Source organism: Mixophyes fleayi, chromosome 2 (genome assembly GCF_038048845.1).
Source record: "Mixophyes fleayi isolate aMixFle1 chromosome 2, aMixFle1.hap1, whole genome shotgun sequence".
NCBI classification, from domain to species: Eukaryota; Metazoa; Chordata; class Amphibia; order Anura; family Limnodynastidae; genus Mixophyes; species Mixophyes fleayi.
In genome coordinates, this window is record NC_134403.1 from 223,557,842 (window position 1) to 223,573,693 (window position 15,852).

The window sequence follows — 15,852 nt, forward strand, 5'->3', positions numbered from 1 at the left end:
TCTTAGATTTCACATCCGCATCCCAAGACCTCAACCATAGAGTTATTCTGGCTGCTAGCTGTAGCCGAAATAGAAGAAGACATGGATGCCGAATTCTGGGCCGCTTCATACACATAACTAAACCTCTGAGCTCCCTCTCTCTCTCTCTCTCTCTCTCTCTCTCTCTCTCTCTATATATATATATATATATATATATATATATATATCCCTCTCATATATATATATATATATATATATATATATATATATATATATATTTTTCACTCTCTCTATATATTTCCCTCTCTTTATTCCAGTAAGGAATAAACCAATAGCACGTCTAGTTCTTGAGAAGTCATGACCCATCCACCTATGAATGCGGAGCTTAATACAGTAACTGGGTATTTTTGTGATGTTACTGCTTTTTACAACTGCACAGTGTATAAATTATGAACCTCTGGCTTTGGAAACCAGAGTGTTCTGATAGAAGGTTGTGTTAGTGCTAACAGTGCAAGTGTATGCATGCCAAACTTGCCTTGTAATACTTTGCGAACAAAAACTAAGTGCTTTGGAATCACAGCGATCACATCAGAGAATCTTTATTTTCTACAACACTACAGACGTAACAGGCACTTGGGGTTGGTATCTAAGGTGGAAGGATAAGGCTTCTGTTATATGAGGTGGGCATCATGAGAGTTCCACAAAGCATATGTTATTACAGTATAATTACAGTATATAGCTATTACATTATAATAGCAGCTGGTCCATGCAGTTTCAAATACTGTGGCACTGAAGAGGTGATTATCAAGGTAGCAATGGAAGTGATTTTATATATATTTTGGATGACAGTGTGGTGGGTTAAAACCCATGGCATTCACATTCTTGGAAACTCTTGCAAAATGTTTAGGCTAGGCCAGTGGTTCCCAAACTTTTGCAGTTCGCGGCACCCTTAGAGTCTCCAAATTTTTTCAAGGCACCCCTCCAAAATAATTATTGAGCAGTCCTGTTTTAGAAGTAGTTGGGTCAAAAAAAATGTAATAAGTATTTAGGTCAGGACAGAAATACTTATTTAGTTGTATGCAAAAATGCCCCCTCTGCATCCAGACACTCTGCCCCCTCTGCATCCAGACACACTGCCCCCTCTGCATCCAGACACACTGCCCCCTCTGTCACGCTGTCCCCCCTCCTCTGCACTCTGTTACACTGTCCCCTCCTCTGCCCTCTATCACGCTGTCTCCCCCTCTGCCCCTCTCACGCTGTGTCCCCCTCCTCTGCCCCTCTCACGCTGTGTCCCCCTCCACTGCCCCTCTCACGCTGTGTCCCCCTCCACTGCCCCTCTCACGCTGTGTCCCCCTCCTCTGCCCCTCTCACGCTGTGTCCCCCTCCACTGCCCCTCTCACGCTGTGTCCCCCTCCACTGCCCCTCTCACGCTGTGTCCCCCTCCACTGCCCCTCTCACGCTGTGTCCCCCTCCATGTCCCCCTCCACTGCCCCTCTCACGCTGTCCTCCTCCTCTGCCCCTCTCACGCTGTCCCCCCTCCTCTGCCCTCTCCCACGATGTCCCCCCTCCTCTGCCCTCTCTCACGATGTCCCCCCCTCCTCTGCCCTCTCTCACGCTGTCTCCCTCCTCTGCCCTCTCTCACGCTGTCTCCCTCCTCTGCCCTCTCTCACGCTGTCTCCCCCTCTGCCCTCTCTCACGCTGTCCCCCTCCTCTGCCCCTCTCATGCTGTGTCCCCCTCCCCTGCCCCTCTCATGCTGTGTCCCCCTCCCCTGCCCCTCTCACGCTGTGTCCCCCTCCACTGCCCCCTCACGCTGTGTCCCCCTCCACTGCCCCTCTCACGCAGTGTCCCCCTCCACTGCCCCTCTCACGCTGTGTCCCCCTCCACTGCCCCTCTCACGCTGTCCTCCTCCTCTGCCCCTGTCACGCTGTGTCCCCCTCCACTGCCCCTCTCACGATGTCCCCCCTCTGTCACACTACCTCTCACTCCTCTGTCTGCCCCGCTGTCACACTCCTCTGTCTGCCCCGCTGTCACACTCCTCTGTCTGCCCCGCTGTCACATTCCTCTGTCTGCCCCGCTGTCACACTTCTCTGTCTGCCCCGCTGTCCGCCTCGCTGTCACACTCCTCTGTCTGCCCCGCTGTAACCCCTGGGAGCCGCGGCGCACACTTTGGGAACCTCCAGGCTAGGCATATCCATCACCATGGAAACAATCAGTGCAGTCCATGGTTCACAAATGGGAATTTGGGGGAGGTTCAGTAACAACTCTGCTAAGGATCTCTTGCTAAGGAACATTAGAGGGATTGCAAAACCTGCCGTACAAAAGAAGCACGTGTATGTGACATTTTCTTGTTTAACAAATCTCACCTAATTCCACCCTTATACTAAATTTTTAGTTTTCAGTGGTTTCCCCAATTGGCTTGGTAGATGACAAACTACTTTTATAATGTTGATGATGAGTATGAATCTAGAAATTTTCTGTGGTTACAAGTTATTATTACTGTTTATTTATAAAGGGTCAAACATAGAGCTGTACAGAGAATATGTAGTCATTTACACTAGTCCCTGCCCCATTGTAGATTACAGTTTAAATTCCAGATAACACACACACACTAGGGTCCATGTTGACAGAAACCAACTACCAATACATTTTTGGACTAAGGGATGGGGATGAAACAGTAGTGCTAGGAGAAAACTCACTCCATAGTTCTTTAAAAATGTCCTTGTACAATTGTCACAACTTTGTATCTGTTTTTAAATATGTTATGTGACATTAAATACCACAAACATTTTCACTAAAAGGTAAAGAAGATGTTAAACAAATCTTTTCAACTGCCTCAAAAAATTGTTATCTGAAAGAACACAGACAAATATTTTAGCCAAAGTTTAGCAGTATGCTGCAGTCATTTGCATTGAGAAATGGCAGAAAGCTGTAGAGGGCGAAAAAGAAAGAAGCGGCATATGCAGGCTGCAGACTCCACAGAGGCTGCTGGTTATACCTTTGGGAGGTACGGTTGCTGGTACAGTACGAATTGGCTCCTCTAACTCAATCACTTCAACGTCATTATCCTCTTCTAGAGCACTGAACTCATAGGAGGCATACCCTTTTTTCACTAAGGCAAAGATTTGCAAGAATATGAATCTCAAAAATTTCAAACACTACAGCTAGTCTATAGTAGAGTTAAAAGATAAGCAGGAAGGAACTGTAGAGAAAAACAGTCAAAGGATATTTACTGATAGTTTGGTATGTAATATTCTAGACATATGTTAGATATATTGTCCTACATGCCTATATATACACAAAGCGTTTGTTGAAGTGTTGTGAGTAAAAAACAAAACATGTCTTTAATACTACCTTCTCACTGCATGGATTATACAGATTAGATGCCATTAAGTATTAAAAAATATAATACAATTATGTTGAACTACTAACTTAATACAATTCAATTCTACTATGATACTTTTAAAGTAACTTCTAAGTAGGCCTGACATCATACAGTAGATAAACGTACCCTAGAGTAAAAGTACACTGAGCCTAGAAAACATGTTAGTTTTGAGATCCAATCATTTTCAGGGCCCCAAATCATATTAATTTGTCTCCAAAGGGAGGAAATCCCGAAAAATAAGATCTGCTGCACAAAATAGGTGATCAAGTTCAACTTAATCCTGCATTAAGAAAGAGGTAGTTTACACCCACCTCCATCTAGGCTGCGGGTTGCTCGTTTGCTGGCAGTTCGCTCAAATTGGGGGGCAGGCCTATCAATGAGTGCACTGGCATGCCTTGTCTGAGCCTGTGTGCGTCCACTGTAACGGAATTTGGAGCCTAATGACAGAAACCTGTGTTTAGGGATGGACTCTGTAGATGTCAACCTAGAAAGCAAAATAATATGGGGTTTGTTGAGTATAAAAAAAAAATTGCAAAATAAAAAGAAAATTATCTGGGTGAAAAGGAACTTACCTGAAAAAGGTGTGATGCTCAACGCAGACCTTCCAAAGTTTCTTTGCAGCTCGGTAACTTGGCAATTTAAACCCTATTGTACTTTCATACTGCTCCTGCTACCACAAAAGGAAGATCATTTACTTAATACTTGGCATACAAAAGTATATAAATATAATTTATAATAATAGCTAGATGAAACAAATATGTACAAGATACCTCTTTTTTCATTCACTTTTCCTTCGTTCTATTCTTTTTAAAAGGTGAACAGAGGGGAAATGGATGCACAAAGATTGTGACCTTGAGATGGAAGTAAAGAACAATCTACTTTCACTTACCTACATCTGGGGAACCCTGCTTACCATGGGGTTGTATGAGGGAACTTGGAGTAGGCACTTAAATTGTTAATTTTCCTGCAGACAGGCTATATTCCCTCTGCAATCCCATGTGAACTTCAGTGTATGTTTGATTGCAAGAGGAGTAGGAGGACCTCTGGCGGGCTGCTCTGCAGCCATTTTCTTTTCAACATTACTTATTACCTTTTTAGAAGGTGTATGTGCTATAGGCAGCATATACACAGCTTATGTAGGTTTTGCAGCTTGATATACCGGAGAACATCAGCCACGGACAAGAGGAGGCTTCTGCAGGGATGTTTCTGGTAACAGCACCGACTAAGGAGACTGCTGTTACCCTGGGCCATTCAGACACCAGCGCTGACTTCCGGAAATGAGCACCGTGTCTGTGTGTTGGGTGCCATTTTGGAATATACCAAGTCCCTGCTGCAATGGAGGGAGGCACTTGGCTCAGAACAAAAACAGAGCAGCTGCTAGTGGAAACCTATAGCTAAAGATAAGAGACTAGCAGGGTTATGCTAACAAAAGCACACATTTGACCAGTATGCTCAGGCTGCCGAGGAGGGGAGGGAGCAATTGAAAAGAAAATACAATAAATAAATACCTATCTACACCGAAAAGACTGGAGAAAAGGCTTCAGTCCAGAGACAGGCCCCAATCCTATCGTTTGAACCGGTTCTTGGCCAACAGGATGGCTACATACCCTTTTCTATCATTTTTTTCACACTGTACACAGTATTGTTATAGTGGATATATGTATGCTGTTTGAAGTAAACATTGTGCCACATAAACAAACTTTGTACCTAGGTGTATGTCATAGACAAAACAGTATCATCCAAGTCATTTTTCTTTCCATACCTGAAAAAAGAGAAAGAAAAAAAAGCGCACACCTTCTCCCAATTTTTCCTTGGTGTGGCTGCTACATTCTGCCTCTATTGCTAGACAGGTGATAGGGGAAAATCATTACCTTGTTATATGTCAGACAAGGGAAAAGATTCACAGTGGATATATGTATGCTATTGTTCGGAGTAAACATTGTGCCACATAAAAACATTTTGTGCCTAGATTTGTTAAAATATAGCGTATATGCTGGGACATATGTGCATGTGAAATATCTCTCGCTCTCTCATATATATATCTATATCTCTATATGTATATTATATAGATATATCTCTCTCTCTATAATATATATATTTCCCTCTCTCTCTCTATATAATATCATATATCTATAATATAAATGTCTAGTGGCGTGTGTTAGTCTGTCTGTGTATGTGTGTGTGTGAAAAAAAAAAAAACAAGTTGCAGCGCCACCTGCTGGGCAGAGTTATACACTGACCTATATATTTCTTGAAGAAGTGACAGTTGGGAGTGGTTGGTGGTTGCCGGGGGTGACAGTGGGGAGTTTTTAACACCTTAAGTAGCTTGATTTGACTAGAATGCATGAGTATCATGCACGGGTTAACTGACCTACTAAATTCTTAGTGTGTGTGGAAAAAAAACCTCAAAAAGGGCTGAAATTTGGTATACTGACATTATTGAAGAGTTGAGGGGTCAAACTCATTTTCGTGATCCGCCCCTGCATGTGTAGCGGCGTGTGTTAGTGTGTGTGTGTGTCTGTGGAAAAAACTATTTTCTCAGAAAGGGCTCATCCGAATGACCTGAAATTTGGTATACTGACATTATTTGACAAAAAAATGCATGAGTATCATGCACGGGTTAACTTGTGTATATATATATATATATATATACAAACAGATAAGAAAGGGGCGCGTAACCCAGTACTGATCAATAAAAGTCCAACAATTTGTTCTCTTTAAACACTGGCCTATTTTCAGGTGGCTGCCAATTCCCACAACAGATGGTGAATCTGGAATCAATCTTGGAAAATAAGCACATGGGAGAGGGCGCCATAATAGTGTAGTATTGTTTGTAATAATTAAGAAAGAACCATTATAGTGTAACAATGGGTTCAAATGTTCCTCCTAGTGATGGGTAGTTCACAAATGATTAGTTCAAATGAACTAATCTTCAAAGTGAACCAATTCATTTAGTTTACAGCACTGGCAAAGATTAGTTCACCAGGAACTAAAACAAGTGGGAGGAGTTAGACATAAAGCAGAGCAACTCCAGCAGCCTCACTCACTGTCTCATTCACACTGACTCTTTTGTTTCTATTCAGCTCTCTCATTTAATACTCATGAGTCAGTACCTCTAAATTACCAAAGGTGGCACTGCTGTGCTCAGACATTGTGTGAGACTCTGGAGCTGATCACTGAATTTTATGAGTCATGAGTCATTCTCCTCGCTCAGGAGTTCAATAGTTCATTTGACTCTGACTCTTTTCACTCATCTGACTCTTTTCCCTCATCTGACTCTTTTCACTCATCTGAATCATTTCAATAATTTAGCTCATGAGTCACAGGATACATTCCCTTCCCTGTCAGCTCAAGACACACTGCACTGCTGAGTGCTCCATGCTATATACTATAATTCTGTTTACTGCAACATATATACAGGGGAGATGTATTAAACCTTCAAGAGAGATAAAGTGGAAACATTGCCCATAGAAACTAATCATTTTCTGCCATTTTATAAACTCTTCTAGATAAATGACAGAAGCTAATTAGTCATAATTGCCAACATTATGTTGGTTACGTCTGGGAGTTCCTGGAGCGGGGAACGGGCGTAGGTGCAGGGCTTCATGAATTGCGCCATTTTGGCCCCGCCCCCAGTGACGTGATGCCTGTTTTCGGTCTTTTTCAGTTGCATATTATGGAAGCAATAAATAATAATGAAAATGTAACTAACTTTGCAGAGCTCAACATGTCACTACTAGTTTTTGTATAAGTGATTGCCCTTAAAAATGATGTGACATATTAAAATTATCGGAACATTTTAACAGGACTATAACTCATCTAATGAGGTAGTAGTAGATATGCCTGCAGTATGTGTAATAGACTAGATCTATGTCTCCAATCACTTCTCTCAGCATTGTTCCAGGGCCAGTGATCCAACTGAACTAACTGAGCTAAATGAACTAAATGAGTCAAATGAACTACGAAGTCAAATGAACTACGAAGTCAAATGAACTACGGGGTCTAATGAACTACGGAGTCTAATGAGTGAAATGAGCCAAATGAAGTAAATGAGCTAAATAAATGAACTACTGAGTCAAATGAGTGAAATGAACTAATCTTTTGAACTAATCTTCAATTTCATCAATTAAGCAGGTAAAAGGTCTGGAGTTGATTCTAGGTGTGACATTTGCATTTGGAATGTTGCTGTCGACTCTCAATATGAGATCCAAAGAGCTGTCACTATCAGTGAAGCAAGCCATCACTAGGCTTGAAAAATCAAAACAAACCCATCAGAGACATAGCAAAAACATTAGGTGTGGCCAAATCAACTGTTTGGAACAACAGAAAGAACGCACCGGAGAGCTCAGCAACACCAAAAGACCCAGAAGACCACAGAAAACAACTGTGGTGGAAGAAAACAACTGTGGTGGATGACAGAAGAATTTTTTTCCTTGGTGAAGAAAAACCCCTTCACAACAGTTGGCCAAATCAAGAACACTCTCCAGGAGGTAGGTGTACATGTGTCAAAGTCAACAATCAAGAGGAGACTTCACAAGAGTGAATATAGAGGGTTCACCACAAGATGTAAACCACTTGTGAGCTAAAAAAAACAGGAAGACCAGATTAGAGTTTGGCAAACAACATCTAAAAAAGCCATTACAGTTTTGGAACAACATCCTATGGACAGATGAGACAAAGATCAACTTGTACCAGAGTGATGGGAAGAGAAGAGTATGGAGAAGGAAAGGAACTGCTCATGATCCAAAACATACCACCTCATCAGTGAAGCATGGTGGTGGTAATGTCATGGCGTGGGCATGTATGGCTGCCAATGGAACTGGTTCCCTTGTATTTATTGATGATGTGACTGCTGACAAAAGCAGCAGGATGAATTCTGAAGTGTTTCGGGCAATATTATCTGCTCATATTCAATCAAATGCTTCAGAACTCATTGGACGGCACTTCACAGTGCAGATGGACAATGACCCAAAGCATACTGCAAAAGTAACCGAAGAGTTTTTTAAGGCTAACAAGAGGAATGTTATGCAATGGCCAAGTCAATCACCTGACCTCAATCCAATTGAGGATGCATTTCACTTGAAGACAAAACTGAAGGGAAAATGCCCCAAGAACAAGCAGGAACTTAAGACATTTGCAGTAGAGGCCTGGCAGAGCATCATCAGGGATGAAACCCAGCGTCTGGTGATCTCTATGCGTTCCAGACTTCAGGCTGTAATTGACTGCAAAGGATTTGCAACATAAAAGTGAAAGTTTGATGTAGGATTGTTTAGTTTGCCTCATTACTTTTGGTCCCTTAAAAAGTGGGAGGCACATATAGAAACCGTTGCAATTCCTACACTGCTCACCTGATTTGGATGTAAATACCCTCAAATTAAAGCTGAAAGTCTGCAGTGAAAGCACATCTTGATTGTTTCATTTCAAATTCATTGTGGTGGTGTATAGAGCTCAAAATATGAGAATTGTGTCGATGTCCCAATATTTATGGACTTGACTGTGTGTATATATTATATATTATATATATATATATATATATATATACACATACACACATACATACACATACATACACATATACACCACATCACTCTCACTATATATATATATATATATATATATATATATATATATATATATATATATATATATATACATACATACATACACACACGTTAGCCCGTGCATGATTCTCATGCATTCTCGTCAAATCAAGCTACTTAAGGTGTTAAAAAGGTTCTTGTCATCTTCATCGCCACACACACACGCCACTAGGCTTTTATATATTAAATAATGCTAAGAATTTAGTAGGTCAGTGTAGTATATAACTTCGCCCAGCAAGTGGCGCTGCAGCTTGAGCACTCTGTCACCGGGTAGTTTTTCCCCACACACACACTAACACACGCCGCTAGGCTTTTATATAATAGATACATACACACACACACACACACTTCTCTCTCTCTATACACACCTCTCTCTATATCTAGCTATCTATTTTTATCTATATAATGTTTTTAGAAGGTACTGTGTGGTAACTCACAGATGGAACAGTATGCTCTAGAATGTTATTTTTAGTTTTCTTTTCTATTTGAGCTGTTACCTTCTGCATCTATACTAAACAGGTGGATGGTAATAGGGGGAAAGTATTACCTTGTTTTATATAACAATGTCAGACGACAACGGTAAGCGACTCTGGACTAAATATTACACCTGCTCCAAATGTTAAGTAAAGCTTCCTAGTGGACAGTCAGACACAGGGGTGGTTTGTGCGGACTGTGTTGCGGGGGCCTGGAGTGAACAGGCCCAGGTTTCTCCTCCACAGCAGTTGGAGGAACTGGCGTGGGCAGTCACACTGGCACAGTCAGTGTCGGCACTGATTTAAATGCTTGCTCGTCCGTTAGAGATCCCAGCGCTCGCTCCCGCCCCTTTAGCCACGTCTGCTGCACCATTGCCACCAGTTGCAGGCAGGATGTGAACCTGAGCCTTGTTGGTCAGGCATTCGCCTCCTCCTTCAGAGGCCCCTCTCAGGGAGAGCCTGCATGGTCCAAGTCCTTCGTTAAGGCCTGGACGGTAAAATCGGTTTCTTAACACTTCCAGAATCCAAGCAAGACGCTGCAAGCGTCATAGGTCTACTCATTCTCGCACTTTCTGATTCAGGAGAGTCTTCTTCGGTGGAGGAAGGTGAGCTTCCTGAGGATTTATATCTCCCCTGGTGGGAGGATATGGCTGAAACCTCAGGGAGTCAGGGCACTGAGGATATGGTACCGGCAGTTCACCAGACATTGAATCTACTGGATCTAGAGGAACCTTTGTCAGACCTAGACCGCTTTAAGCGCAGGAAATGTCATGTTGTCTGTTTTCCGGCATCGGTGGAACTTACAGAGATAGCCGAGTCATTTTGGAAGCAGCCAGATCGTAAGTTTGCTATATCTTGCAGATTTCCAGTCCTTTATCCCCTGCAGGCGTTAGAAACGGCCCGCTGGGAACAGGTTAAAAAGGTGGATATGCCAGTGGCAAGGCTGGCCCGCCATACTACTCTTCCAGTGCCTGGTTCTGCAGCATTCCCTGAAGCCACTGACCGCAGGGTGGAAGGTTTTCTTAAATCCATCTTCCTGGCAGCAGGCACCTCACTAAGATTTATGCTAGCTTCTGGTGAGCCTGAGGGTTGCCGATTGACACCGACACATTGGGTCAACAGACATTCTAAGCAGGGTAACAGTTTCAAGAAGGTTTCTGCTCAGTTGAGGCAACCTGTTATGGCAGGGCGTGATTCTTTACCAGCATCTACCTCTGGGTGTTTTGATGGCATGATCTTTGAGGCCAAACTCTGGCGGTCCAGAGGGCTTTCCTCCAGAGTGGTAGACACCATGCTGCGAACCAGGAAACAGACCTCAACCCGCATTTATTACAGAGTGTGGCATACCTGCATTAAGTGGTGCGAACGAAGACTTTGCCACTCAACTTGTTTTCATCTTTCCAATATCCTAGCCTTTCTCCGCGATAGCTTGGACACAGGTCTGTGACTTGGGTCCATAAAGGTCGAGGTGTTGCCTTATCTATCTTTTTCCAACTGAAAATAGCTGATATTCCGGAAGTAAGAACCTTCCTTCAAGGGGTCCTGCATATACAGCCCCCTTATGTTATACATACAGCTCCCTGGGACCAAAACTTGGTTCAGACTATGCTTCATAGGTCCCCCTTTCAACCAATGGGTTCAACAGAGCAGGGTTGGCCGGCACCTAAGCAGACCATCGCTAGGTGGGTTACGTCCACAATCAAGCAGGCTTACGTCAATTCCGATCGTCCTGCGCCTAGTCGTATTGCCGACCATTCCACCAGCTCAGTGGGGGCTTCTTGGGCTGCGCATAACAGGGTCTCAGCGGATCAACTCTGCCAGGCAGCCACCTGTTCCTCTGTCCATACCTTCACTAGGTTTTATCAATTTAATGTGTTTGCATCCCTGGACGCCAGTTTCAGCGGCACAGTGTTGCGGACCGGACTGTCAGAGAGGTCCCTCCCTTAGGGGGCTGCTTTGGTACGTCCTCATGGTAAGCAGAGTCCCCCAGGTGGAGGTAAGAGAAAAGAGGATTTTATACTCACATTAAATCAATTTCTCTGAATCCATCGGGGGTACACTGCGTTCACTCCTTTCAGCTCTTCTGTGGTTATTCTTTTGGTGTTGTGGTTCCTTTCCTTCGGGCTTTTGTATTACACAGTGAAGTTCACACAGGGTTGCAGAGGGGATATAGCCTGTCAACTCGAAAGCTAACTATTTGAGTGCCTACTCCAAGATTCCTCATAAAACCTCATGGTAAGCAGTGTCCCCCAGATGGACTCAGAGAAATGGATTTAAAGGGAGTATAACATCCTCTTTTCTCCCTTACGTTTTATTATCTGTTTGATTAAGAAGTCTATGTGCATCTCTCCCGTTTGCTCATCTCTCAACAACAGAGGAGATGCTCGATAGTCACTTTAGTTGTTTCATTATCCCTCAAAATTTCTCTAGAATTCAATATGAAACGTGAAATAATGAAGATCACAAGCAGGGCTCTCACATCTGCACTTTTATCATCAGTGTCGTATGTACTTATTCTGCCTTTATGCACGACTGTTTTAGCTGCGATTTGTTATATCAAATTTTGGTGTTTTGTAAATAAATGATGATGATTGGTAAATCAAGAAACCAAAAGGTATTTTAGAGAGATGCTTTTGGTTTAATCTACAGCCTTGCATAAAAAAGTCTGTCTTTTGCAGTCCTTGGCAATGTTTATTTTTAGAATTCAAAAGCTAGATCTCTGTACAGATAGCACATAACTACCAATAACTATTATAAAAGAACAAACATTTATAAATATTTCATTGTATACTATAGAAAAGCTGCATGTTTATACAGTATTTGAGTCCTATCCTATTTTAGTCCTATCATATTTGTTTCTCAAATGAATCCCCGTGTCTGAGAGCTTCAGTCGTTTCAATGTGAAATTCTTATGGGAGACCCATGTATTGAGAAAGGGGTTGTTTTTTTTGCTTTGTCAATTCTGTTTGCTAGATTTTTCTTGAGAGAAATTAGTAATTTTTGAATAATAAAGTATTAAATAAACTGTAATAATAGAAAAGAAAAAAACCATAAAAATAATTACAAGCTTTGGGCCATCTACTGTGTTTCTCCTATATATTTTATCATCCCATTTTAAGTGTTGACATCATAATATTATATTTGAGAGCTGTGCAGAAATCTTGTGCATATTACAATTCCTCCAATGTTTCTTTCATACCTCTCCTGGGCGGATCTTGATAAAAAAGCTACTTCTTTTATATGAGATTTTCAAGACTTTTGGCCATGGGAAGCGATTGATCCTCAGATTTTCCTTGAAGACCATGAGACCCCCAGAACAGACCCCAAGCTTAATGTCCACTCCCTCCAAGTCCTGAAATGCACAGTAGGTTAGCACAGTCACATACAACAGTTCTATAAGTTTTATAGAATATGTAACACTCAATTACACTGAACACAAAAAGCAGGACAGAATTGTCAAACGATCAGCAAAAAAACACCACCTCTGGCAAATCATTAAAGATGAAACCATACAGTGACAATATTAATATGTTTATTAATTAACCTGGTCTACAGCACTGCCTGCCTCCTGGGCATCACCGCTGTCAAGATTCCCCACTTGCTTTACATACCAGGAGCAGTACTGTGCAGGAGAATAGCCAGTGGTGCTTGAGAGGCAGAGGGCAGCCTAGTGTTGCACTTAGCATTTCAGATGTCTTTGCTTCTGGATCCTCTACTTGGGAAATGATGTGGGACAGGAGATTATTTGTTATAATATCTTATAGTACAAATTTTCTGTTTCTGTGGTGACAGGAGCTCCATACTCTAACATTATGAGTATATATTACCATTTCACTTCTTTTAAAATAGGTCTTTATAAAATTATACTATAGCAAAAGGACAGAATTTTAAATCCGAAAAAACACTCTAAAGATGAATACAATAACATAATTATATACAATGCATCCAGGCAACTGAGTAAACTATATCAAGGCCAGCAGCAACTTATATGAGGTTGCAGCTGGGTTAATCCAAGTATTTCTGGCTCTAGTTAGCTTTTCACCCCTTCATTGCAAAGCATGAGTCGCTCAGTATATACCTCAAAAGTGGTATTCAAATTCGCTGTAAAAGCTACTCTAAAAGTTTCCCACAGGTACCTACTATCGGTGGCGACCTTGGGGTCTGAGCGCTTGATGATATCATCGCACAAGAAGGAAGACAACTGTAAAAGCCAGAGATTGGGGAAGGCACTTATCTTATTTACCCAATCCTGGCACCCACAGACTCAGAGTCATCATGGTTTAAAAGAGGGGAGTCTCTTCTTTCAAATTATGTGGCCCCTGAATTTTTTCTATGGTGATCATATGCAAAAAATAACCCCTACACTGCATAAATCATTAAGAAGTCCAAGGATGGGTTAGGAATTACCCCCTCATCCAGACTTCAATAAAATCAGAGGTACCCTCAATTGAAAGAGGGAAGCCCCTTTTTCAAATGGTGTGGCCCCTTAGTAGTTAATGTATAGTGATCACCAGACAACACACAATACAGAAAGCTTCAAGTCAGGAGATGGGGGGCATCTAATGCTCTTATCTCCACGATTCTGCTTCAATAAACACAGGGTACACTCATTTAATGCAGTAGGTTATCTAGTTTTAAACAGGATATGAGTTGTTAGGCTACCGTATTACTCCTACACATTATATGCGTTTCACTAAAAAATAACAAAAACAAAAATTAAAGTATCATTTTCAGATTTTACTTATGCGCAGAATCCTGCTTTTGCCCCTTCTAGAAAGGTGGACTGGTGTGAAAACAAGAATCACAAAGTATTTCTTAGTGCCAGTTAGAGAAAAAATGCTTTCTTACAGATTGTACTTGCTGTGTCACAGAAGGTATAAGCAAACTAAAAGGTATTTTCTAAAAATGCAAATTCTCCTTAAAAAAACGAGGCATGATTTGTGTGGGTACTGCATAAAAAATTACTGATCTTGATATTGGAATGTGACCAGCCAAAATAAGCTCAGCACAGTTGTGTGAAAAGACTCAGTGACAAAGGAGTTAAAGTGAATTTAAAACATTGAGTTTTTCACAGGCTTTACAAATTTTTACTGCATATTCAAGTGTCATCTTTAAAAAATAAATAAATAATAATAATAATAATAAATTTTTTATAATGGAGACCTCAGGAACGTTTTATGCTTAACGTAAAAGTAATACCTTGGCTTGGTGAATATCCACACCATACATAGTCAGTTTCTTGGCATTTTCTAGAAACTCCAAGTCAGCCTGGGCTGGGGTCATTGATCTGAGCAAAATAAAGAAGATGCAAGTTTGAGAGAAAGGGATTTTATAGTATTACATAATATATATATATATATATATATATATATATATATATATATATATATTATCACATGATATGTGATATGATGCGATAGTTTTAGGCAGGTGAGGAGAAAATCCTTCAGTCAGAATGCCTTCAAAAATAGAAGTGTTAATAGTTTATTTTTTATCAATTAACAAAATGCAAAGTGAATGAACCAAAGAGAAATCTAAATTAAATCAATATTTAGCGTGACCACCCTTTGTCTTCAAAATAGCATCAAATTTTCTTGGTACACTTGCACACAGTTATTGAAGGAACTCGGCAGGGAGGTTGTTCTAAACATCTTGGAGAACTAACCACAGATCTTCTGTGGATGTAGGCTTGCTCAAGTCTTTCTGTCTCTTCATGTAATCCCAGACAGACTCAATGATGTTGAGATCAGGGCTCTGTGGGGGCCATATCATCACTTCCAGGACTCCTTGTTCTTCTTTACGATGAAGATAGCTCTTAATGACATTGGCTCCAAATATATTCTGCAGCAGGACAAAGACCCCAAACATACAGCCAATCACACGTCTCCCTGATGGTATTGCATTATGGACAAGTACCAGCCTGTATTTTTTAGCATTGAGGAAACCATTAACCTTGACCAAATCCCCAACTCCATTTACTGAAATGCAGCCCCAAACTTGCAAGGAACCACCAGCATGCTTCACTGTTGCCAGCTGACAATCATTATTGTATCCCTCTCCAGCCCTTCAGCGAACTATAACGGACAAATATTTAAAAGTTTGACTCATTCGTCCAGAGCACCTGCTGCCATTTTCTACACCCCAGTACCTATATTTTCGTGCATAGTTGATGAGTGTACCTGAGTCACACTTTTTTCCAGTTTTGAGCCGAGGCCTCACTTTTACATCTTTGTCTATCTGTATTACCCAATATTGTGTTATTACTAGAGATGGGTGGGCTCGGTTTTGTGAAAACTGAACCCATCCGAACTTTGGGGTTTCGAGTACCGAGCCGAGTTGGCTCGGTACTCTCACGCCTATTCGGATTCCAAAACGAGGCAAAACGTCATTGTGGCATCATCGGATCTCGGGGGTTTA

General features: G+C 41.6%; 1 protein-coding gene across 1 annotated transcript in view; it reads right to left on the reverse strand.

The window, feature by feature from the left end:
- Positions 1–15,852, reverse strand: part of LOC142138677 (protein 4.1-like) — a 157,952-nt gene that overhangs the window by 62,863 nt on the left and 79,237 nt on the right. The window contains 5 exon segments of the mRNA XM_075195524.1: positions 2,976–3,089; positions 3,674–3,846; positions 3,935–4,032; positions 12,635–12,787; positions 14,635–14,722. Of these exon segments, the coding sequence (XP_075051625.1) occupies positions 2,976–3,089; positions 3,674–3,846; positions 3,935–4,032; positions 12,635–12,787; positions 14,635–14,722 (626 nt within the window).